General features: G+C 44.4%; 1 protein-coding gene across 1 annotated transcript; it reads right to left on the reverse strand.

Annotated features, from left to right (window-relative positions):
* Positions 1 to 2,504: 2,504 nt before the first annotated feature.
* Positions 2,505 to 22,542, reverse strand: DNAJC21 (DnaJ heat shock protein family (Hsp40) member C21). The gene is made up of 12 exons (XM_026715696.2): positions 22,117 to 22,542; positions 18,521 to 18,614; positions 17,752 to 17,875; positions 14,467 to 14,589; positions 13,187 to 13,491; positions 10,573 to 10,730; positions 8,979 to 9,066; positions 8,603 to 8,758; positions 7,566 to 7,605; positions 5,470 to 5,630; positions 4,759 to 4,837; positions 2,505 to 3,059 (listed from the first exon to the last, which is right to left on the reverse strand). Exons 1-12 carry the CDS (start codon positions 22,211 to 22,213, stop codon positions 2,895 to 2,897), a joined length of 1,590 nt encoding a protein of 529 aa, XP_026571481.2. The 5' UTR covers positions 22,214 to 22,542; the 3' UTR covers positions 2,505 to 2,894.
* Between the last annotated feature and the right edge of the window lie 1,255 nt (positions 22,543 to 23,797).

Consider the following 23,797-nt stretch of genomic DNA (forward strand, 5'->3'; position numbering starts at 1 on the left):
AAAATACTCTGGCCCAGGCCTTAATGGTCCACCCATTAACAAAGGTGAGTTTCTGCTTCTGAGTTTCTACTCTTTTTAGGGGAAATATTCTGCCTTTTTAATATTTCCGAGTATATTTCATTTTCTAGGAGAGGGGTGGGTGCTCACTTCCTACAGATTCATAATAGTCCAATTTTTTTTTGAGATTAATCCGGATAAGATTACGTGCAGAAAGAAGCAGGCTTCTCAGCCTGCAACACCATTTGGCTGTTTTATAACTTGTGCAGCAGCTGGACATAGTGCTTGTAGCTTATTTAGAAAAAGCCCAGCCGAGTACATGGGAGTCATCTTTTCTTCCTCTCTCCACAACGGGATTTTAAAATTTGAGTGCTGGGGATAAGCCTCTGCTGGGGAAAATTGCCAGAAATAGGTTTGAAACACAGCTGAGCAGCAGAATATAAGTTCTTTCCAATCCTCTGCTGTAAGGGCACACACTAATTCTGTTGTCATTTCGCTTTGAATTACGGGTGGGAAAGCACATATCCAAATCCTTTCATGTTTTGACAGAATGCAATTTCATAAAGCAAAAATAGAACATGAAACACTGTGTGTTATGTTGAACATTCAGAAACCCTACTACAAATTTCTGAGGGGAATCCACACCAGGTAGAACTGAGCGAGGGTTCATGCTGATAAGTGCTTTAACAAATAGACTTAGCATAATATTAAGAGAAAGGGATATTAATTTTTAGTTCTTGGATCAATTGACACTTGCAAATTTTGCTGTCCAGGTTTGAGATGTCTGTGGACATAAAAGTCAGGTGAAGTTCCTGTGTTTCCCCAAGTAGATAATTTACACAAGTCTTTTTTGTTGAAGAACAGAATACAGCAAGAACAAGAGAGCTACAATTTCCCAAATATATTTTACAGCAGTGGTTTTCAATTAATGGTTGAATGAGATTCTGAGTCATCCAGGTCATATTTGTCCCAAAGGTGCTTTTTTCAAGAGGCAACTGGACTTTCTGTTTTGTTTTCTTTGAAGACATTTCGCTTGTCATCCAAGAAGATTCCAGGTCTCTGACTGGATGGTGGGGAATTTGCACCACTCAAGTGACCCTGATGACACAGCTAAACCTCCAGGTGGCCTTAACGACCAGCTAAAAGGAAGCAAATGACCAGCTGTCTGCATGGAGTATATAAATCCTTCCATTCCTCACCAATCAGTCAGAGCTGAAGAAGCTTCTTGGATGAGAAGTGAAATGTCTTCAAAGAAAAAAACAGAAAGTCCAGTTGCCTCCTGAAAAAGCACCTTTGGGTCAGTGATTGAATGTATACCACAGGTGGGATTTTTAAATTTCATACACAGCATAGGAAAGATATTGGAAGTTTAAACCTACAATAACAGAATACCTTTGAAGCACGGGTGTCAAACTTGAGGCCCGTGGACCAAATCCGGCCCACAGGGTACTTAGATCTGGTCCACAGTGCTGCCCTGGAAACAGTGATGGACCGGCCCGCGGAGCCTCTGCCAGTGAAAACAGAGCTCTGGACGGCTGCCCTCCAGAGCTCAATTTTTACTGGCAGAGTTGCAGGAGGCCATCGCAGCCAAAAACGGAGCTCGGGAGCCTGTTTCTGCTGGCAGAGTACTTGGGCTACCACAGGCACCACCCAACACAAGTGGTCGAGCTGGCCACACCCACCTCGACCCCCCCAGGTGAAACACAACTCTGATGCAGCCCTCAATAAATCCAGTGTTGGGCTCCATTAGGGATGATAGATGATTTGAGCCCGTCAGCACATTTGCCGGAGCCGTGGCACCCTGCCAATGATAGAAGTTTCCTGGTAATTGCGACAGCTGCAGCGTTGGAAAATTATGACGTGCACGGGGATCCTCAGTGGTCCATAACTTGAAGGGAAACTATGTGTTTGATGGATTGTTGGACGTTAATTAGATGATTCTGCCAAAGCCAAATTGAGAGACAGAGAACAATAGCTGGTGCAGCTGTTGAATCAACTGTGCTGAAGAAACAGGCAATGAGATAAGAAGCATGACCGATGGATAAGCGATAGGGAAGGAAATAGTGGACTTATTAGATAAACCAGATGATGGGAATAAAGGCTGATTAAAGGAATAATTAGGGGCATGGATAGGAGATAGAAGCGTTTACGTGGGTTAGTTCATACCTTTAAACAGCACTGTAAGGCAGAAGCTTCCAGTACTAACCTAGACCTGTCGGGATACCGTTCTTGTCGGATGGAAAATTTGTTGTTTGACATTAAAAACCTTTGAAACCGGCTTTCCGCTCTGCATGGTGGTTTGTGTGCAAAGTTTTCAATGACCGGCTGAGATCAAGTTTGACACCTCTGCTTTAAAGTTATGGTTTTGTCTAGAAATGTTTGTTTCTATCATGGTTGGAGCAAGCCCTCTTTCAAAGAGGGAGGGACGACACTTATAATCTTCTGGCTGACAGCCACTACCTTGAGACAGCCAACCCAGGCTTGGGCTAAAAATGAATGTAGGCAGATTGGTAGCAAAAAAGGTGCATTTAATGTAAAGAAAACATGCCTAGATGAAGTGCATAGTGCAATTTTTGAAAACAAACAGAAATGTACAGTAAAATAATTTATTTCCTTTACCTGTACAGGTAGGTTTTTACAAATCTAAGGAGCAGGCAGGCTCTCTTTATGGACAATCTGGAGGCTTTTAGCCCAATTTATGAAACAAAATACAGACACAAACAGATACTGTACCCAAAGCTGCACAGGTTTAAATGTGTTTCTGCTCTGTTTATGGCTGGGCGTAGCAAGTCTCCATCCCAGTTAAGTCACGTGGGAAAGGCCTGTCTCTTTCTGGGCCAACAAGGTGCCTGTGGATGTGACAATAACCCCCCAGTTCTCAAGGCTTTCCAGAAGCCCTATCTGTTTCTCCGCTTTTCTTTCTTGCTTCTGCTGCTGACGGCTGTGTTGGCAGTGGAGGGGGCTAACGCTTTGGCATGCCCCGTGGTCTTCAGATGTTCAAACAATTTGTTCCGCGACTGAAATTCACAGCTGCAGGTAACACAATGCAGTGGGGCTTCAGGCTGTAAAGGGAAAAGCAGAACAAACAAAGGCAGGAAGAACGTTATTAGCGTGAATGTATAATAGAGGAGAATCTCCATATAGACATTTACCATTAACATAGCATTTCTTTGATGGCAACAAAAATGAAATAAAAGAATTACTTGATTGGAGTAGACTAAGGCCTGGTTAGTCCTACACTGGCTACAAAACGTACTTCTACAAGCTTTCAAGCAGGCAGAAAAAGGAAGAAGCCACCCATTGATAATTAACATCTGGCTCTCAACTGCATGATAATGATTTATCACTATTGTTGTATGTAAACAATGGTGCAGTGGTCAGAGTGCAGTATTGCAGGCTACTTCTGCTGGCTGCCAGCTGACTGCAATTTGACAGATCGAATCTCACCAGGCTCAAGGTTGACTCAGCTTTCCATCCTTCCGAGGTGGGTAAAATGAGGACGCAGATTGTTAGGGGGCAATATGCTGACTCTGTAAACCGCTTACAGAGGGCTGTAAAGCACTGTGAAGCGGCATGTAACTCAGAGAAGATAAAACTGGCATAGTCACAAATGTATGTTTTTTGATATAGTGTCATTTTCATTTAAGGTACATGCCGTAAAACTGGCATTTTTTGAGAAATGTCTTTGGGTAATGAATAAAATAGGAATAGGTCCGATCTAAGCATGGTACACAAAATTGTCTGCTACAACATCTTGCCTGTCAATGATTTCTTCAGCTTCAACTACAGTAATACACGGGCAAACAATCGATACAAATTCAAGGTAAACCGCTTCGAACTCGGTTGCAGAAAATTCCATTTCAGCAACAGAGTGGTCAACACCTGGAATGCTGTACCTGACTCCGTGGTTACAGCCTCAAATCCTCACAGCTTCAATCTCAAACTGTCTACTGTGGACCTCACCACATTCTTAAGAGGTCATTCCTGTCCTACTGTTCCCATTTAGCTGTATTTGTTCATGTTTATGTTCATATCTGCACTTGTTATCCTGCACATGTTTGACAAATAAAAATAAAAATAGGACAGGATAGGGATAGGGATAGGGGATAGGATAGGATAGGATAGGATAGGATAGGATAGGATAGGATAGGATAGGATAGGATAGAATAGAATAGAATAGAATAGAATAGAATAGAATAGAATAGAATAGAATAGAATAGAATAGAATAGAATAGCAGAATTGGAAGGGACCTTACAGGTCTTCTAGTCCAGGGGTCTCCAACCTTGGCAACTTTAAGCCTGGAGGACTTCAACTCCCAGAATTTCCCAACTCCCAGAATTTTCTGGCTGGGGAATTCTGGGAATTGAAGTCCACCAGGCTTAAAGTTGTCAAGGTTGGAGACCCCTGTTCTAGTCCAAGCCCCTGCTTAGGCAGCAAGCCTGACACCATTTCAGACAAATGGTTATCCAATCTCTTCTTAAAAATGTCCAGGGTTGGAGCATTCACAACTTCCGGAGTAAAGTTGTTTCACTGATTAATTGTTCTTATTGTCTAAATGCTAGATGACTCCCATGTTATAGTCCAAAGAATGGCATGGGCAGATGTAGGAAATCATAGGGTGGGGGGAGAGAAGTCAACCTGAAGGACATTTTCATTAAACACATACACACAAAAAGGGAAAGATACAGCCTTTAGATACAGTTAGGACTCGATGCTAAAAACAGTAACCTGTTTCGTCACAGTTCGTCTCTTGTACATACCTTTACCTGGTCCTCTGAAGAAACTTTTGCAGATGTTTTCTTGGCCTCTTTTGCTTTCTTTCCTTTACCTTTAGGATTGCTAACATAAAAAAAGACATTTTTAGTTTCTGAGCAGGTGCTATAGACTATATCCGTGATGGCGAACCTATGGCACAAGTGCCACAGGTGGCATACAGAGCCATTTGTGTGGTCATACGAGCCCCGGCCAAAATTACTTGCACTGTGCATGCATGTGCTTCCCAGCTGATTTTCGGCCCATTTGAGGCCTTTTTCAGCCTCCCATGGGCTCGAGGAAAGCTTCTGCAGCCTTTGGAGGCCGAAAAGCAGGCCCGTTTCATCATATCCTGTATTTCCAGAAATACCGGAAGTGACAAAATGGGCCCATTTTTCAGCCTCCAAAGGCTGCAGGGGCTTCCCTGAGCCTCTGGGAAGCCGAAAAAGGCTCAAACAGGCCAAAAATCAGCTGGGAGGCGTGCAGTGCAAGTAAGGGGGCGGCAGTAGTATGGGAGGGATCGCGTGCACATGCGCAGGGGGCGTGGGGGTGCTGCACGGATTGCCTTCTGGGAGCTGGCATGCAAGTGCCAGCACGCAAGCATACATGCGCACAATTTTTGGCAAAGGAGCCCAAAAAGGTTAGCCAGGACTGGACATTTTCACAAGTCAAAACCTTTATGTTTCGTTTGCAACAACTCCCTTCGGTGTCATGTTTACCTTTTCACTTCAGTTTTGGATTCTACTGTAGGCGCTGAATTTTCTCCAGCATCATCTGAATTGTTACTTTTGCTGGTGTTTTCTGATTCCGGAGATATCCTCTCTGGGTCACTGCTGCTAACCGGCCGTGGCTCTTCCACTTGCTGCAGATCTTCTTGGGCCTGTCGGAAGAATAAGAGGGCCTTCAGAGGAACGATGGGAGAGAATGGCCTAGATCAGAGATCTCCAAACTTGGCAACTTTAAAGGCTTGGAGAATTTGGGAATTGAAGTCCACAAGTCTTAAAGTTACCAAGTTTGAGAACCCCTGGCCCAGAAACAGGTAGTCCTCAGTTTAGGATGACAGTTGAGCCCAAAATTTCTGTTGTCAAGTGAGATATTTTTGTTCAGTGAGTTTTGCCCCATTCTACGACCTTTCTAGCCACAGTTGTTAAGTGAAACACTGCAGTTGATCATATAGTAACCCGGTTGTTAAGTGAATCTGGCTTCCCCATGGGCTTTGCTTGTCAGAAGGTCACAAAAAGGGGATGACCCCGGGACCCTCCAACGGTCATAAATATGAACCCATGGCCAAGCATCTGAATTTTGATCGCCAAGGTGATCCTGGGGAGGCTGCCAAGGTTGTAACTGTGAAAACAGCCGTAAGCCACATTTTTCAGTGGCATTGTAACTTTGAACGGTCGCTCAATGAAATGTTGTAAGCCGAGGACTATGCTTGTACCCATCATGATCGCAACGAGATCTGCAAAGTCTGTTTGCAAGAGGAAGAAAATCACGCTAGAACATCACGTCTGAACAATTGCAAACCAATCTTTGCAAACCAACCTTCCCCAACCTGGTGCCCTCCAGGTGCTACAAATTAGACTGGAACTGGGGAAAAAAAACCAACCCAACCACTTTGGGGGAACATCTTTATGTATTTCCAACGTGGGCACCGTTAAATCTGTTCCCATTCAAGGAAGCCTTTAGCTCCAGCACAGAAATCATGAAGTAGGCTAGGGACCAAAGTTTTACATGCGCAGACTTCCTGAGGAAGCATCTGCCCCCAGGGGTGGGCTTCAAAAATTTTAGCAACGGGTTCTCTGCCTGGTTGCTGTTGGGCGTGATCACGGTGGGCGTGGCCTAGTTGGCCTCCTGCACCACGGCAGAGCGGGAGGCGGCCATTTTTGCCCTCCATGGGCTCCAGAGGCTTTCCTTGAGCCTTCGGGAAGGCAAAAACCGCCTCCAAGGGCTACGGAGGCTCTCTGGAAGCAGAAACAGGCCTATTTCTGGTCTTCTCAAATTTCTGGGAGGCCCGTTTTTCGCCCTCCCCGAGCCTCCACGCACGCCCTGCACTTGCCTGCATCCAAAACGGGCCACCTGGGGACTCCTGGGAGGGAAGGGGGTGGGCGGGGTCAACCAGGAGTGGGATTTGGGGGGTCTTCAAACCGGACAGAATCTTAGCTAGGGGCTATCCTGAACCTCTGCGATTCCCCCAGCAGCCCACCCCTGTCTGCCCCACCTAAAAACCTTTTCAGCTCTGAAGTTGGGGAATCCAGCCACCTTCTCCTGTAAGCCATATTACACTTTGCAGACAGTGGTCTAGTTATGGGGTCCTTGCTGCTGAGCTTGTCTGTTTTTTTTTTCTCCAAACGTTTCATTACCAAACTAGGTAATATCAGAGCATTGATGATGTTACCCAGTTTGGTAATGAAACGTCTGCAAAAAAACCAAAAACCACCAAGCTCAGAGAGTTCCAAGAACTCCAAAATTCAATCCCAAGCTACAAATATTCAAGCCTTCTGCCTTTTGAAAAGGTGTGAAGCAGAGTTAAGGTGCTCTACAAAGAGAAGGCTGCCATCTCTATTTCCAAAAATTAAAATAAAATATGAAGCTATGCGGTGGGAAGCAAAGTTGCAACCAGCCTTGAAAACTTAGCTAGCTCTCATCATAATATTTCAGCAAATTTATTCAGACAGGGCATCGCCAGCAATCAATGCCACATTCAAACGGAAGCAGAAATAATTCCAAAATAATGCCACCATTGGGTTTTGCAGATCAGATCAAGAAAGCATGCATATGGAAATCTGCTTTAAAAAACAAAACACAAAAAACTTACACCCGCAGTTCGCTGCTTCCTTCGCTGTTTCTTTGACAGCCTGTTAAGGACAGGAAAAAAACCCATAAAGTCAAAACAACCTAGTTCAACCTCTTTTGCTTGTTAAATCCCTTCTGAAATTCTAAACCAGCGTTTCCTAACTTTGGACTTCAACTCCCAGAATTCCACAGCCAGCAAAGCAAAACTGGCTATGGAATTCTGAAAGTTGAGGTCCACTCATCTTAAAGCTGCCAAGGTTCAGAAACACGGCCTTAGACAAATGTTGGGTACAATTTGAAATCTTTTCTATGTATAAAGGTAAAAGTAAAGGTTCCCTCCCACATACGTTCTAGTCGTTTCTGGCTCTAGGGGGCGGTGCTCATCTGCGTTTCAAAGCCGAAGAGCCAGCGCTGTCCGAAGATGTCTCCATGGTCATGTGGCCAGCATGACTAAACACCAAAGGCGCAGAGAACGCTGCTACCTTCCCACCAAAGTGGTCCCTATTTTTCTACTTGCATTTTTTACGTGCTTTCGAACTGCTAGGTTGGCAGAAGCTGGGACAAGTAATGGGAGCTCACTCTGTTATGCAGTGCTAGGGATTCGAACTGCTGAATTGCCGAGCTTTCTGATCGACAAGCTCAGCTTCTTAGCCAATGAGCCATCGCATCCCTTCACTGTGTCAAGGAAGTCCTTGACACATGACGAATGGAAGTTGCCTGTTATGACCATATGTTGTAACGGTTGTAAAACAGGTTGATTGATTTTATTACCCCTGTTATAGAGGAAGGGGGATCCACGTATCCAGGCAGAGAAAGGAAAGATCTACGAACTCAGAGAAACCACGAAGGTTAAAGAAAAGAGAGCGGAGAGAGGAATAAATACAGAACAGCTCAATTCAAACAGATTGTTAGCTGTCTCTCCAGGGCTGGGGAAAAGCAACATGGAATGGCACATCCTGTAATAGGGCACTGGCCATCTCCCTCATGAACAGCTTTGAAAACCAGAAATAATTTATGCTCTTTGATAATCTAAATTTCTACATATTTTCCATAAAGTACTTTTGTTTGGGCACTGGTTCTTCTGCCTCCTCTTCGCTGTTCCACCCGTTCTCATCAACCGTAGAGACAGAAAATGCTTCCTCCTCTTCTTCTAATTGCTGTCGGAGCAAAGCCACTATCTCCCTGTGCTTCTTGGACTTCTCGTGGTTCTTCATCCTGAAGAGAGAGAGAGAGAGAGAGAGAGGGACGTTACCGCGAGGAACAAGATTTGAGTCCAGAAAGGCTTGGCTGCCTTTTGTTAAAGGAAAATCGAGCAGAAGCCAGCTTGGGAAGGGAAGCCTGCAAAGAACCAAGGAGGAGTTTGAATAAATCAGGGCAAGATGGCAGATGAAGCCTGTGCTGATCCAGTTTAGTTTGCATATAAAGACAAACTTACGCTTTCTCCGTCTTAAAGGATTTGTCACAAGCGGGACAGTAGAGCTCATCAAAAAGGCTGGCGGCATCGTGTTCTTCATTTAATTTGTCTGAAATACATACATATATTTCTGGGTGAGATGCTTGATGATCTGACCGTCTTTTCTTCTATTGCAGGGGTGTCAAGGATCCAGCCCGCAGGGCACTTAAATTTGGCCCGTGGGGCAGGCCTGGAAATATCAAAGGACCGGCCCGCAGTGCCTCGGCTGGCCAAAATGGGCCGGGGGGGGCTGCATGCGGCCCTCCCATGGCCCGTTTTCAGCCTCCACAGCCTTCTGCAGCACTCTGCCGGCCAAAAACAGGCCCACTGAGGCCCCGTGAGGCCCATTTTCAGCTGGAAGAGTGCTGCAGGAGGCCGTGGAGGCCAAAAATAGGCCACAGGGGTGGGTGGGGGCACACATAGCCCCCCGAGGCCCATTTTGACCGGCAGGGTGCTGCAGGAGGCATCTCTCCTCCCCTTACCAGCCCACGGAGAACCACAATGCTGATCCAGCCCTTGAAGAAAGCCAGTTCTATTGTCAATATCCAGCTATGAATTTAAGTAACCAAAGCAGTACACCTATGCAGGAGAGGAAGGAATCAGCCAAGTTGAAGGGAGCTTCAACAACTGGGAGAGTACAGTCTCCGGGAATCACATGGAAAGAACTGTACCGCGCAGGACTGATCTGGTCCAGGGATCACAGAATACTAATTGGGAAAAATCAACCGCTTGATAAAAGGGAGGAATAGCTACCAATGTTATGGTCCGCCGACGGCCCGCGGAGCTGGCAGCATAATTGGACAGTGGGGAGGAACATGGGCCAGTTCTGGAGTCTGGGGAGGGCTCGGACGAGGGATCTGTGTCCGACATAAAGATGGGGGCCAGGGCCCTCTGGGAGTTATGTGCTGACTCCGAAGCCTCCAAAATCTGACATCAGTGAGGCAGAGGAACAGGGGGAGCCAGTTCTCAGTGCGCGCTTGCACAGAGCTGCCAGAAGGCAAAAACAGTTAAGACAAAAGGGGCAACTTGGGAGTAAGGCTTGGAGATGGTTGGCCCCTCTCATAAGACATAAAGCAAAGGGACATGAGCATTTGCAGGAAGCAACTTTGTTCACTCGGGTTGGTTTAAACTCTGAAATTGCGTGTGAACTTTGTGCTCCGTTTGGCCTTGTACAGCTAATTGGCAATTTAGTCGTTGGCAGCATTTCAAAGGAGATAAAGGTGGGTGCTTATCAGTCTTATCCCGAAAGACTGTGGCAGACTTCTGTTGGACTATTCATACACTGTTTGGGACTCATTACGGGCTGTGCATGCATATAATCCACAGCCATTGGAATAAAACAAAAGGTTTTTGGGAACAGCGTGTGACTGTTACTGTCTCAGGAAGCCTTGGTCAGAACAACCAAATTGCAGCAGTGAGAATGAAAACTCCACAAGTTGCACTAATGTTTACAAGTTATGAAGTCCTTATTCTGGAAATCAATAGAGGAAATTAGGCTACCTAGCAAGCTATTCCCAGAAAAACAATTCGCGCTTGTTCTTAAGGCGCAACTAACTGTGTGCCAGCTGGTCCTCACCCTCTTCTTGGTTCTCTTTCCTCTCTTCTTTTTCTAACTCTTCTTCCTCGCCAGACCCATCTCCAAACTCCTTTTCATACTGAGCTTCCATCTGCTGCAGTTCTCGCTCTAGGTCAGACATGGTAATCCAGCTCTGCTCCTTGTATTGCTCTGCCAGCCTTTCAAGGGAAGAGGGAGGCAAAAGGTGAGGATTTTCCCAGGCTGGTTTTTTGTGTAATACCCTAACCAATAAACATGGTCAATGAAAGAAAGGAGATTGGTCCGTGTGATAAAGTCAAGATCGAAGCTCAGCTACTGGTGACCTAGCAGTGATGGACATCTAATTTCCTCAGCAACAAAAACAAAAATGTTATCTTTTTTCAAGCTTTTTGGCTAATCTACAGCCCTGACCTTTTCAAATCATCTCCTTTTGTACCTGGTGTCTAGACAAGGTTGGTCAGATGCTGCCACCTGGTGAAGCTTACAACATTGATTCCAAACAAATAAAGCACTTCATGATTTAAGGCAGGGGTGTCCAACCTTGGCAACTTTTAAGACTTGTGTCCACAAGTCTTAAAAGTTGCCAAGGTTGGACACCCCTGATTTAAGGTCTACGCAGGCTAGAAATCACAGGATTTTCAAAAGCATTGGCAACTGCCGGACTGAAGAAGGATGAGCTTACACTGTGGACATATTTATTGTCCTACACAAGTTGAAGCAAGAAAGCTTCTTTTGAGCAGACAGCTTCATGCTGACCAAGTGTTAGGAAACAGAGACCCAGTTCCCTTGTGCAAACTCTGGATGCTACCAATCAAAGCTAGATAAGCCTTTTGTCAGAACTTAAGTATTATCTATATATATATAAATGCGAAATACCACTCACGCGGCATCATGAAATCTCCAGAACTGTAAAGGCTACAAACTTGAAATGTGGCACGTATGTTCTTCTTGGCTTCTAGGGGCTCACTAAGAAAGGATTTCTCGAAACGACCATCAGAGCATTAATATTTTCTATATTATTATTAACACACTCTGATGCTAAGGAGTTCTACTCCCCCCTCCCCACCAGAAAAAAACTGTTCCAAATGCAAAACACAAGCAGAGGAGAGGAGTTTCAGTTTTAGTTTCACAGCAGTAAGCCGCTTTAGTACAGAGCAGTTGAGCTAAGCCACACCCAGGCTCCTTGCTGTCTCCTTCTTGCTCACACAGCAAATACTCTTTCACTTTCCAAATAGCCCTCAACTCTCTCACACACTTACAGGACGCCAGCCAGATGAATACCAATGGATGCTGGTAGGCAGAGGCAGAATTTCCCCCCCTTATTTTCCTCCCCAAAAACTAAGCCCGATCACATATTTTCATAGCGAAACATGGGTATCCAGTTAGTAATCAATATTTCACTCTTCATTCTTGACTATTGCAAGGTTCTGTCTAAATATACAGCGTTCTTATCAATAAGGAAGAAGAATCAGCGTGCTGATGACGTTACCTAGTTGGGTAATGAAACGTCTGCAAGAAAACAACCAAGCTCAGAGAGCACCAAGGGTTCTTATCATGTTTCTCTCTGGTTGCCCAGCCTTTACAAGAACTTAGTCCCCACGTTTATAAGCTTAACTTCTTCGGATGAGTTTTAGAGGCTGTACTGTAACAACCATGAAGGCAGGTGGAAACTTAGAACATCAACTTCTCCTTCTGCACCAGTGCAGGAAGAACAGTTATGAACCTTCATGCATAGAAGCTGTGATGTAACGGGCACTTGGAGAAGGAGTAGGGGGTAATCTTGGTGGAAACTCTGGGGTTTCCCAGGGAGGGGGTAGCACATTCCAGAGAAGCCCAAAGCAACCAAATTGCAGATCCAAATTGGATGGGGAGGGAAGAACAGCTTCAGGGTAGACATACCTTAGAATCTCTCAGGATATATCGATTAGGTCAGAAGGTTGTAGCTTTAATCTGGCAAGATTCTGTCTATTAGGTATACACAATAAGATTGGATTAGACTAATTGGACTAGATTAGATTTCACCATGTGGCCTTTGAGCCTCGGCCAGATAGAAGCATCAGTTAGACCAGAATTGCCCAGCTAGTATGGACACTACCTACAAATTCTGGAAAGCACCTGGCTTGGAAAAAAAGGTTATGTCTGTTTCTGTTTTTAATGACTGTGTTGCCTTTTGGGGTCTGCACCATATAAAGATGATGCCCATGCAGCAGGCTGCCTGAGGAATTTTGGAAATTCTGGAAAACTACCAAGGCTGAGTTGAATTTATATTTTACCGGCAAAGAAATAAAGGGAGACTAGTATAGATCTATTTCACGCTATTTAGCTCTCATCAGCTAGCCATATCTTCTGGGATTCGAACCCATACCAACGGGTGTGGCTAGCTGATGAGAGCTAAATAGCTTGAAATAGATCTATACTAGTCTCCCTTTATTTCTTTGTCAGTAAATATAAATTCACCATAAAAATAGTTTGTCGTGAAAGCAACTGTCTGCGAAGGCTCCTAGACTGGGGCTGAAAGGTGAAAGTAGAAGCAGTATGCTCCGTCCCATATTTGGGTAGACCAGGTTGCTCTGATTTTTTTTTTAAAAAAAAACATGTTACCAAGTGTGAGAATCACTGGTCAAAATCCTCATACTTGGCCTGCTTTAGTTTCTGCTGCCTCCGGAGCTCTTCTGCCTTCTTAGCTTTCTCGGCGTTCTGCTCTTCCAAGAGCTTCCGGTGGGCCTGCACTCGCTTATCTCTTTTCCGCACAAAGGCCACCAGTTCACGGATCAGTTCGTTCCTCTCCTTCCTTGCTTTGTCTCGGGTTTTCTTGTTCTCCTTTTCCATGGCCCGTTTCTCCCAGCGGTTGGACGCCTGCCGAGTGTCGTATTCTTCCTTCCATGCAAAATTCTTCTGTGTGCAGAAACTCTGCCAGTACGCATAAAAACAATGGACTACCTAATTGGGAAGAGAGGGCGAAAAAAGAGAAATATACATTGACCAATAATCAGAGGGGGCCCCATCACAAGGCAGTGATTCTGTTAAGGTCATTTATTAAAACCGAGTCGGCAATATTTAACGTACAGCACACGGCAGCAGGTAAAACTATTTATGGGGTGGGGCCAACATTATGGATATTTTTTTTTCCTGTATTGACTTACATTTTTTGAAAAGTAGAGGCAATAGCCAAACTGAAGTGCCATGCTGCATAAGCAGGATGATGATGGGGTGATGGATTGTTGTTTTTTTGCATTTTCACTAAGTGCTTTGTCCTAGGCCTCCTCAAAAAGCACTAAGTCAATTCTGAGTCCCGACGAAAACCTCTTTTATTACATTAATGTGAAATTATTTCATTCACAGTCGGCCAACGGCGTGGCAAACAGTCTTGTGAAGGTATACTAATTAGCTCAGACCTTTATCAATCCTAGGTGCCCGGTAAAATTCCACACTCAGTGCCAACAGGGAAGGGCTGGGTTATACAGATAAAATCTTCACAAGGCTGGAACAAATGAATGAGTGAGTTGTTTCCTGCAAAAGGCCCCTCCCCTTCTGCTTTTTCTTTTAATACTGATGGGAGGGGCCTTACTCCCGCATCGACCCTGAGTTCTTAATTGTGCCTTCCTTTTGGCAGCTTTGCGCATGCGTAGGCTGGGAACCGTTTCCAGAAGCTCCCCCGCCTCACTGCTGTCTGGGTCTGAAAGCAGCTGGTAGAATCTGAAAGTGCAGCACTCCACAAGAAAAGATACAAGTGGAAGGAATTTGCAACTTCGGACTCAGGCTGAAATGCTGGTTTCTCTCCACTATAACAACATTCTTCCTTTTCCTTTAATTAAGGAAAAGTTCTGGTGACCTCAAAAGTTTATAGATTATTTGGTGCCATGTGAGCCGACCCTAACAAGGCAACTGCCCAGCTATGAATTTCAGAGTTGTTACCGTATCATAGTCACTCTGAGAGTCTCCAAAGTTTGGAAATCCTTCAAAATCTTCATCTACTATGGATTCCTCTTCTTCCTTTGCAATCATTTCGAAGATGTGCCGATAGACTGCATAGAACCCCTGAAACAAACAATATGATCATTCAGAGAGAAAATGAGGCTTGTTAATTGCAGAGGACAATCAAAAACCTCGGCATGTCGTTGGGAATAATGGCTTCATTTTCTGAGCCTAAGCAGCAAGATCTCCAGCCAGGTTCCTATCTTGAGAGCCAATGTTGCTTTGAGGTGAATCAGGCAGGTGTTTGAAAACAGAGCTGGTAGACTTAAAGGGTTCACTCCTCACATAAGAGCCACGGTGGTGCAGTACTCGGAAGGATGGAAGGCTGAGTAAACCTTGAGCCTGGAGAGATCTGAACTGCCAAATTGCAGGCAGCTGTTTAAATGAGTCAGCATATGCAACTTTTAAAGCAACCACATGATTATCAGCTCAAATTTGGGCATAGCACATTCGGTGATGTAATGAGGCACTTCATCCAGTGATGGGAATCAATCAATCAAATCTTTATTAGAATTATATACCAGCATAAGTGATGGTTTTCGAAGAGCTGTGATGACGTAGTGATTAAAATGTAGTACTGCAGGCTACTTCTGCTGACTGCTGGCTACTTGCAATTTGGCAGTTCCACTCTCACTGGGTTCTAGGTTGACTCAGCTTTCCATCCTTTCGAGCTGGGTAAAATGAGGACTCAAAATTGTTGGGGGCAATAGGCTGACTCTGTAAAACCGCTTAAAGAGGGCTGTAAAGCACTATAAAGCAGTCTAAGTGCTATTGCTATTTGTGATCACATAAAATTGTTGCCTCTCCTCCTGCAAATAAATGACTACTCTCTAGCTGAATCAGCAGAATAACAAGAGTTAGAAGGGACCTTGAAGGTCTTCTAGTCCAACCCCCAACCCCCCCGACAAGAAACCCCTATATCATTTCAGACAAATGGCAGTCCAAACTCCTCTGAAAAAATTCCAGGGCTGGAGCATCCACAACTTCTGGAATCAAGTCGTTCCACTAATTGTTCTTGCCCATGGCCTCCTTAGAGCCCAGTTCAGAGGAGGAGGAGTTGGAACTTGGGTTGTCTGCAGGGGCAGAATTCAAAAATCCCAGCAACCAGTTCGCTGCCCAGCTGCTGGGTGGCCATAGGCATGGTGGGCGTGGCCATTTTTCGCCTGCCCAAGAGTCCGGAGGCTTCCCTCGGGCCTCCCCCAGGCTCTGGAGGCCCACCAGAAGCTGGAAACAAGCCCGTTTCCAGACTTCTGGAAGTCCCGTTTTTCCCCCTCCCACAGTCTCCGTGCGGACCCTGCACTTACCTGCATCGAAAATGGGCCACGTGGAGACTCATGGGAGGGGTATGGTGTGGTAGGTGTGGCCAGCCAGTTGGTTCAAATACCGGTTTGGCGAACCAGATGCAAATTCAACATCCAGTTCGACCGAACCAGTCCGAACTGGTAAAATCCTACCCCTGGTTGTCCAACAGAGAAGGCATGCCAGGGGCTGAGGACGATGGTTTCTTGGGTCCCTCAGGCATTAGGGGAGCTGCCCAGACACAGGGGAGGATCGGCTGCTGACCAACAGTGGTGCTGACAGGCAGCTAATCTCTTCTGATGAGGAACACCTGTCTGCTCCGCTCCGTCCAAGGGCAAAGAGAGCGGAGCACAGGCAGGCCCAGATTAACAGCTGCAAGGCTACTCGGGAGAAGGTCGCCCTCCCCTCACAAAGAACATCTGGAGGGGAATAACTTAAGGAGAAGCCTTAGCCTTTGCCAGGAACAATTGATTGCTTTGGCTTACATTCTCCCCCAGCTTCGACACACGCCCGTTTTCCCTTTGCTTTGCCTTGCTTGGAAGGCTGCTCTTCGCAATATGTTTAGTTTGGACCTAGCCCTTCTCTTGTGGCCTCTGTGTTTGGCCTCTGCTTCCCCGGGGCTTTGGAAGTGCTTTTCTGTGACCCTGTTTCTTGGCCTTTGTATCGTGCCTGGACTCTGCTGGGTGGGTTGGACTGGGAAACCTGGGCCTTGCCCTGGGAGCGTGCTCCTACTCTGTTGGCTTTCTTTGTACTACGGAGGCTGTTTTGGGGAGTCTGAGAGTGGCTGCCTGAAGGGTAGCATGGAGGTGGAGCCTTACTGGTTGTTGGGAGGGCCTTTGGCTGGAACATTTGGTAAGAGTAATAAAGAACTCTCTAAACGCCTGCCTTGTCTTGACCATCTGGGTCCTAACAGTTCTCTCCTTAGTTCTAAGTTGCTTCTCTCCTTGATTAGTTTCCACCTATTGCTTCTTGTCCTGCCTTCAGGTGCTTTGGAGCAGAGGTCTCCAACCCTGGCAACTTTAAGACTTGTGGACTTCAACTCCCAGAATTCCTGAGCTGAGGAATTCTGGGAGTTGAAGTCCACAAGTCTTAAAGTTGCCAAGGTTGGAGATCCCTGCTTAGGGCTTAAGGATAGGTTATTTGAGTTTGTGGCCCAAGAAGTTAGAAGAATTAGTTCTGTTTCAACTTTTACCTCTACCAATCATGCCCCTGTAGGAATGTGACTCAGAGAAGGAAGCTGAACAGCTGACAGGGAATGGGAGTGTGGCTCTGTTGCTGTGGAAGAAACTGGAGAAAGGCCAAGTCCGGCTGGGCAGAGCAGGGAAGAGATAGAACAAGGGAGAGGGAATTCAGAGGAAGACCCATGCCCACCCCCTTTTTATCCTAGGGCACACAGGTAGGAACAGATAAAGGAGCAACGTGGGTTACAGGGAAGAAAAAGGCCCTGATTCCCTTCATTAGCTGCAGCTGGGAAAACAGGATAAAGAGGGTGTTTGCGCAGAGCTCCTTGCTGTGAATTATTCTGGTTTATCAAGTCTTATCTGAGTTCTGGCATCCTCCCAACTATGTGTGATTTGTTATCTTTTGGAAGTCTTCAATTCCTTATCCTGCCCTATCTTGTTAATTGCTGCAGCGTGGTTTGTGTTGGTTTTTATTTGTAATTTATATGTACTTTGTGTTCAGATGGAATTTCTTCCTTTTAAAAACTCTCCTTGGGACAGTTTTTTCTCCAGCCAATGATAACTGGACATTGGGGGGCAAGTTGGAGGTATTAAAAGGACTTTACCTATTTTTGTGACTTTGTTGCTTTTGTGCCATGCCCCGGGTAAACACACTATTGGTTCACCACCAGTAGCAAGAAGCTGTCTGGTCTCAGGGGTCACCAAAGGTAAACGTTACTTGCTCAGGGGAGTGTTTAAGCCTGACCTTTTTATCATCATCATAGCCGGAATAACACGTAACGGTGAAGTACTGGAGCAAATCCAGACTGTCATCTTGGTAGCCTCCATCAATGCCTCCTTTCAAAAGAGCTTCCCTGTGAATGTCGTACCTACAAAAAAAGGAGAGAACAAACTAACTTGGAGTCCTTGGAGCTTTCTATTGCAGAATAAACAAGGCATGGTATCTATTAGCAGGAAAACCAATTTAGTTTTCTGAATCACAGCTAAAAGGTGGGCTGTTTTCAGGTCTTACTGTAACAGGGTTTTCCAACCTTAGCCATGTTAAGATGGGAGGAATTCAACTCCCAGAATACCCCAGCCAACTCAGGGTCTGATTGACTTAGGTGCAACTCTGCCTAAACTCTTTAAATTAAAGAGAAGAACATACTGAGTTTTGTTTCTACTTGGAAACAGTTTCTGGATGTTTTGCTCAAAACTGGGGGGAAAAAATAAAACTTTGATTTTAGATTTTGGTGATGGGAATGATTTTATTCCTATAGAAATAGCTTGAAATATTGTGAAATGTAAAGCATGTCTTTGTGTATTTTAATGCACTGAAAAAAGTCAGTCACCACTTTTTCTTTTTCTTTTTTGTACTTTTCTCTTTTAGTTTTATTAATTTTTTTCCTGTATTTTTATTTTATAATGAAACTTAACTAAAAATTATGGCAAAAAAAAAAAAACCTGGTTAACCTCTAACCATTGTCAAGCTTTCATCCCAAGTGAAAAAGATTTGAATGGAAGGCAAAACTTACCATGCTCTCTCCTGTGCATCGCTCAGCACATCATATGCAGCCTGGATCAATTTGAATTGTTCTGCGGCTTCCTCTGCATTGTCTAGATTTTTATCTGCAATGTCAATGAAGCAGAGTCTAATCAATTCATCCCAAAACAGAAACAACCCCACCACCGCGAGTCTTGAGAAATCTATTTGTGATTATCAGATGTTAAGAAACCAATATAAAAATACAATTCCTGGTTCACATTTCCAACCTATATGGCTCTAGCACATCCCATTAGACTTCAGTTGAGTATCACATTTGAGGGCTACTATCAAATTTATTTGGAAATAAACTCTGTCAATTCCAATAGAATCTAATTCCAAAAAAAAAATGCTTAAGATCAGAATGAAACAATAACTATAATGTGTGCAACAATATGTTCCAGTATCCTGTTGATCAGAAGTTTAGCCAGCCACGCTCTTTTCAGGATATTCCACTTCTTCTCCTGCTAAGATTTGGGTTTTTAAACAATTCAACCAGTATTCCCTGATTACTGGGCATGCTCTGTTTTCAGTGGACTGGTTTTTCCACCCTTCAAAAGAGTTTTGGATCTTGTTCATATTTTGGTAGACATAAGGCTACAATTGCAGTGAATGAGTTTGCCATTGGTATATAGAGATGACCATGATCTTTATTCAGAGATAAACCACCAATGAATTTCAATGGTATAGAGGCATGCTCAGAAAAATAAGTAAATGGATGACTGAAAAAAAAAGTTCAAATCTATTGCATTATTAAGACAGAGCCTAATATGCATTTGCTTCCTTAAAAATGATACTAATTGGTTTGTCATTCATTTGCTGCACACAAAAAGAAGGCATCTAATGCAGTAAGATAATTGTCTAGACCTGATTGCTATTTGAGGATTTAAAAATCAATGCATTCAGGATTAATGCATGCTAAACAGTACTATGAATATGATGAAGCACATACTGTACACAGAAGACAATAAAAGGTAATGTGGCATTAAGGCATGACATACCATTAATTTATATTTCAATAAAAGAGTTGCAGGGAAGGCCAGCAGTTGAACTGCTGTTACAAGCCTTATTATTTTCTTTACCTTTAGGCTGCAATTTTAAAATTACTTATCTGGGTCAACGGGATTTGTTTTCGAATAATCATATAAAGGATTTTCTATGGTCAGGCGGGTATTAAACTGAAATTATATTTAAGAAGCATCTTAACAAAGCCTTGCTGCCAGATACACCTATTATGACCTCATGAAAATGATTCATAACCAAACTATTTATAGATATCCGGCTGGGATTTAATTAATAAGAGCACCAATACAAACAATCAGGCTGTTGATTTACTAGCTTACCTCTGATAGAATTTGCATACTAATATAGTAATAAATCCCAGATTTATTATTTATTTATTTATTCATGGGCTAAATTGGGAAGCCAAAAAAAGGCATTCTGGAAAATATTAATAGGAAGCTACTACCATTCCATGGCATATGGATGGCTCCATATGAACACCAGAAATCAAGCTTCATTGAGCTGCCTTGTTGCCTTGAAAAGTAACTAAAGATAGAATACACCTAAAATCATAAAGAGTGTGTGTGTGTGTAGCAATAGCACTTCAGACTGAGATACCACTTAATAGTGCTTTACAGCCCTCTCTAAGCTGTTTACAGAGTCAGCCTATGGCCCCCAACAATCTGGGTCCTCATTTTACCCATGGAATCCCAAGGATGGAAGGCTGAGTCAACCTTGAGCCTGGTGAGATTCCAACTGCCAAATTGCAGGCAGCTGGCAGTCAACAGAAGTAGCCTGCAGTACTGCACTCTAACCACTGTGCCACTGCGGCTCATATACCTAAGTGTTATGTCTCCTCTTGGAAATTCAAACGAACAAACAGAAAGCAGCCGTTTCACAATCAAATCAAACTGAAAGAAATAACAAGATAACGGCTGGCAGAAACTGTTATGACTCCTCTTTGAAATTCAAACAAACAAAACAGAAAGCAGCAGTTTCATAATCAAACCAAACTGAAAGAAGTAACAAGATAACAGCTGGCAGAAACTGTTAGGACTCCCCTTCGAAATTCAAACAAACAAAACAGAGAGCTCTTTGCTGTAACGTCCTCATTCAAAATAGTTATTATTTTGTTCCTGGCGAAATGCACCAGCCCAGCTGTGTCCTTTTATACCCATTAAGGCAACGTGCTAATTTACTGGCTCCAATCAATGTTTGTCCTGACGCCTCCCTTCAGATTAACGTTTCCTGGTTCTGACGTCAATCCACGATCTAACAGTCATCAGAGTCAAAACTCCAGCAGGATCGAGTATACACTAAATTTCATTTTAAAAGCTTAGCACAGTGAGAGATAGTGAGTGGTTAAAGTACTGGACTAGCACTGGGCCGGATATACGGCTAGCAACCAATACATATTATAAAATATTGGTTTTGAATTCTGAGCACCAAGACATTAGTTTGTTGGATGAGAAGTAAAATGTTTTCAAAGGAAAAAAACCCCAAGAAAGTCCAGTAGCCTTTTCGGAAGGAAGGAAAGAAGGGAGGGAGGGAGGAAGGGAGGAAAGAAAGAAAGAAAGAAAGAAAGAAAGAAAGAAAGAAAAAGAAAGAAAGAAAGAAAGAAAGAAAGAAAGAAAGAAAGAAAGGCAAATGTGGCAAGGAAAGCTGTAAAATGGGGCAAAACTCACTTAACAAATTTCTGAATTAGCAGCAATAAATTTTGGGCTCAATTGTTGTCATAAGCAGTAATTTCCTAACAGTATTTATCTTTATAGCATAAGTATGTTGTTGTGAGTCACCCAGAGTCATTGAGCTAGAATGGCATACCAGTTTAACTTATTACAGGTAGTCCTCAAGTTCATTTAGTGATCGTTCAAAGTTACAACGGCACTGAAAAAAGTGACACGGCCATTTTTCACACTTTACGACCACTGCAGTATCCCCCATGGTCACATGACCAAAATTCGGATGCTTGGCAACTGGTTCACCTTTATGATGGTTACTGTGTCCCAGAGTCATACGATCCCCTTTTGCGACCTTCTGATAAGCAAAGTCAAGGGGGAAGCCAGATTCACTTAACAACGTGGTTAACTAACTTAACTGCAGGGATTCACTTAACAACCGTGGCAAGAAAAGCTGTAAAATGGGGCAAAACTCCCTTAAACAAATGTCTCAACTTAGCAACATAAATTTTGGCTCAAGTCGAAGACTACCTGTACTATTATTACCCATTTTTTTCCCCTCAGGAGCTCAATGTAGCAAGGAAACACCTTCTCCTATTTTTCCATACCACTCAACGGCCACCCTGTAAGGTAGGCTGGGCTAAGGAAGAGAGTGACCGGCCAAGGGGGTTGTTTTCATGGCTGACGGTGGCTTGAGCTGCCTCCACTCCCAACACCTGGATCACTACTGACATCACCCTAATGGACTACAGTACCCGTCCTGCCCAACCTCGAGCTGGGGCCCATGGTTTTATTCCACCCACTTGGGTGAAACATTTCGAGAATATTGCCCTTGGAAAGGCAGGTCGGAGGAGGCCTCGGGCGGCGTGGAAAAAAACCCGCTTTCGGGCTCCGGCCGGGGGAATACCTGGATGCCAGCGGAGGGCCAGCTTCCGATAGGCTCGCTTGAGGTCTTCATCGGAGGCGTCGCGTTTCACCCCCAGAACTTCGTAGTGACACCTCATGCTCGGCGTCCCCAGGGACTCACCCACCTTCCCGCCGGCCGGCACCGGCACGCGAGGATCGCAGGGACAACAGCCGGCGGAGGAAAGGGGGAAGGACCGGAAGAAGTAGGCCGGATCTAGGCCGAGCCTCCTCCTCCTCCTCCTCCTCGCTGCCGGGCTGGGAGGCGGAACTGACGGCTGGCGCGGGAAGGGGTTTCCGTGGGAAAAGGATCATGAAACGGAGGAGGAGGAGGAGGTTTCGCCGGCGTGGAACGTCGGGACGGGAACGTTCCGAGGCCGCCGAGCTGCTTTTGATGGCGTGGAACGTCGGGACGGGAGCCGAATGTTCCGGGGTCGCTATGGCCGGGAAGGGGCGGCGTTTGGAGCCGGTTCATTCGAAGCCGCCTCTGCCTCTTGATCAGAACGAGGGTGGGCCCGATCGGAATTAGCCACGCGGATCCGTGACCGCAGGTAGTCCGCCACTTACAACCGCTCATTTAATGACCAAAGTTGCAACGGCACTGAAAAAAAAAAAGGCCGCTTGGGACCGTTTTCCACACTTAGGACCGTTGAGGGACGTGATTAAAATTTGGATGCTCGGCAATCGATTCATGAAGGTTACGTGTCGCCGGGTCATGTGAAACCCCCCCGCCACCTTCTGACAAGCAAAATCTGGGGATACCAGATTCTCTTAATAACTGGTTACTAATGACTCACTTAACTGTGGCAAGAAAGGTTATAAATGGGGCAAAACTCACTTGACAAATGTTCAACTTACCAACATGAATTTTGGGCTCAATTGTGATTTGTAAGTCAACGGCTGCCTGTATTTCTGTAGTGTGGACCAAGGACATTGGATACCGATCGCTCATTTTGTACATAAAATTAATTTCACTGAAAACAAGGCCATCTTTCTAGCTGGTAAATGTTATGTATGTGGCAGCAAGCGACAAAAACAAAAAATAAAAAGCCAACATCCGGGATCCTTTCATCCCGCTCCCCAACACTTGTTCTTAAGATTCTGGAGATGAACACCTTGTGCAGAAATTGAATCACTAATTCTTTCTGACTAGTCTAACCTATTTGACTGTTAGAAATTGAGCAGTTCCATCACCTGCTTTACAATGTATTTTAGCAGAAAGGCAAGAAATATTGAACATATGCACCATATGCGCTTATAGGATACATGATTAATTTTGTAATTATTCAGTTGATTGATAAATAATACAACAGGAATTAAAAAGGTAAGAAAAATCTAGTCCCTCCAATTTAGTATTTCAAAAATTCAATGCCAATGCTGAGAAAACTGTTGTAACACAAGAAATTACATCCTTGAATTTAAATTGCTTGGCAGTGGCTATTGTACCAACAAATATTAGTTGTTGGTTAAAGCAGTAAAGTATTACAGGATTGTGCATAGCTCAACTTATTTGAATAAGCAAAGGAGTACACTACTTCTTTAAAGCAAGTTTGTATTTTCTCAATTCTCATTCAAACATGCATTTTTGCATGCAGAAAAAAAAACTGCTTTAAAGTGCTGTGGTCCTATGCATTTCAAAGCATCTATTCATAATGACTTCTAAAGCAAGCCAACCCCAACTGTAT

This window comes from Pseudonaja textilis, chromosome 2, assembly GCF_049901715.1.
Source record: "Pseudonaja textilis isolate UNSWEBS1 chromosome 2, rPseTex1.2, whole genome shotgun sequence".
Taxonomy (NCBI): Eukaryota; Metazoa; Chordata; class Lepidosauria; order Squamata; family Elapidae; genus Pseudonaja; species Pseudonaja textilis.

Excerpts from the sequence above, each read along its gene's own strand:
- DNAJC21 (XM_026715696.2), bottom strand. The coding sequence starts at position 22,213 with ATGAGGTGTCACTACGAAGTTCTGGGGGTGAAACGCGACGCCTCCGAT. Across the intron at positions 9,067-10,572 it reads GAAAGAGAACCAAGAAGAGG|ACAAATTAAATGAAGAACAC; the intron begins GTGAGGACCAGC and ends TATGTATTTCAG. Across the intron at positions 4,838-5,469 it reads TCCAAAACTGAAGTGAAAAG|CAATCCTAAAGGTAAAGGAA; the intron begins GTAAACATGACA and ends TTTTTATGTTAG.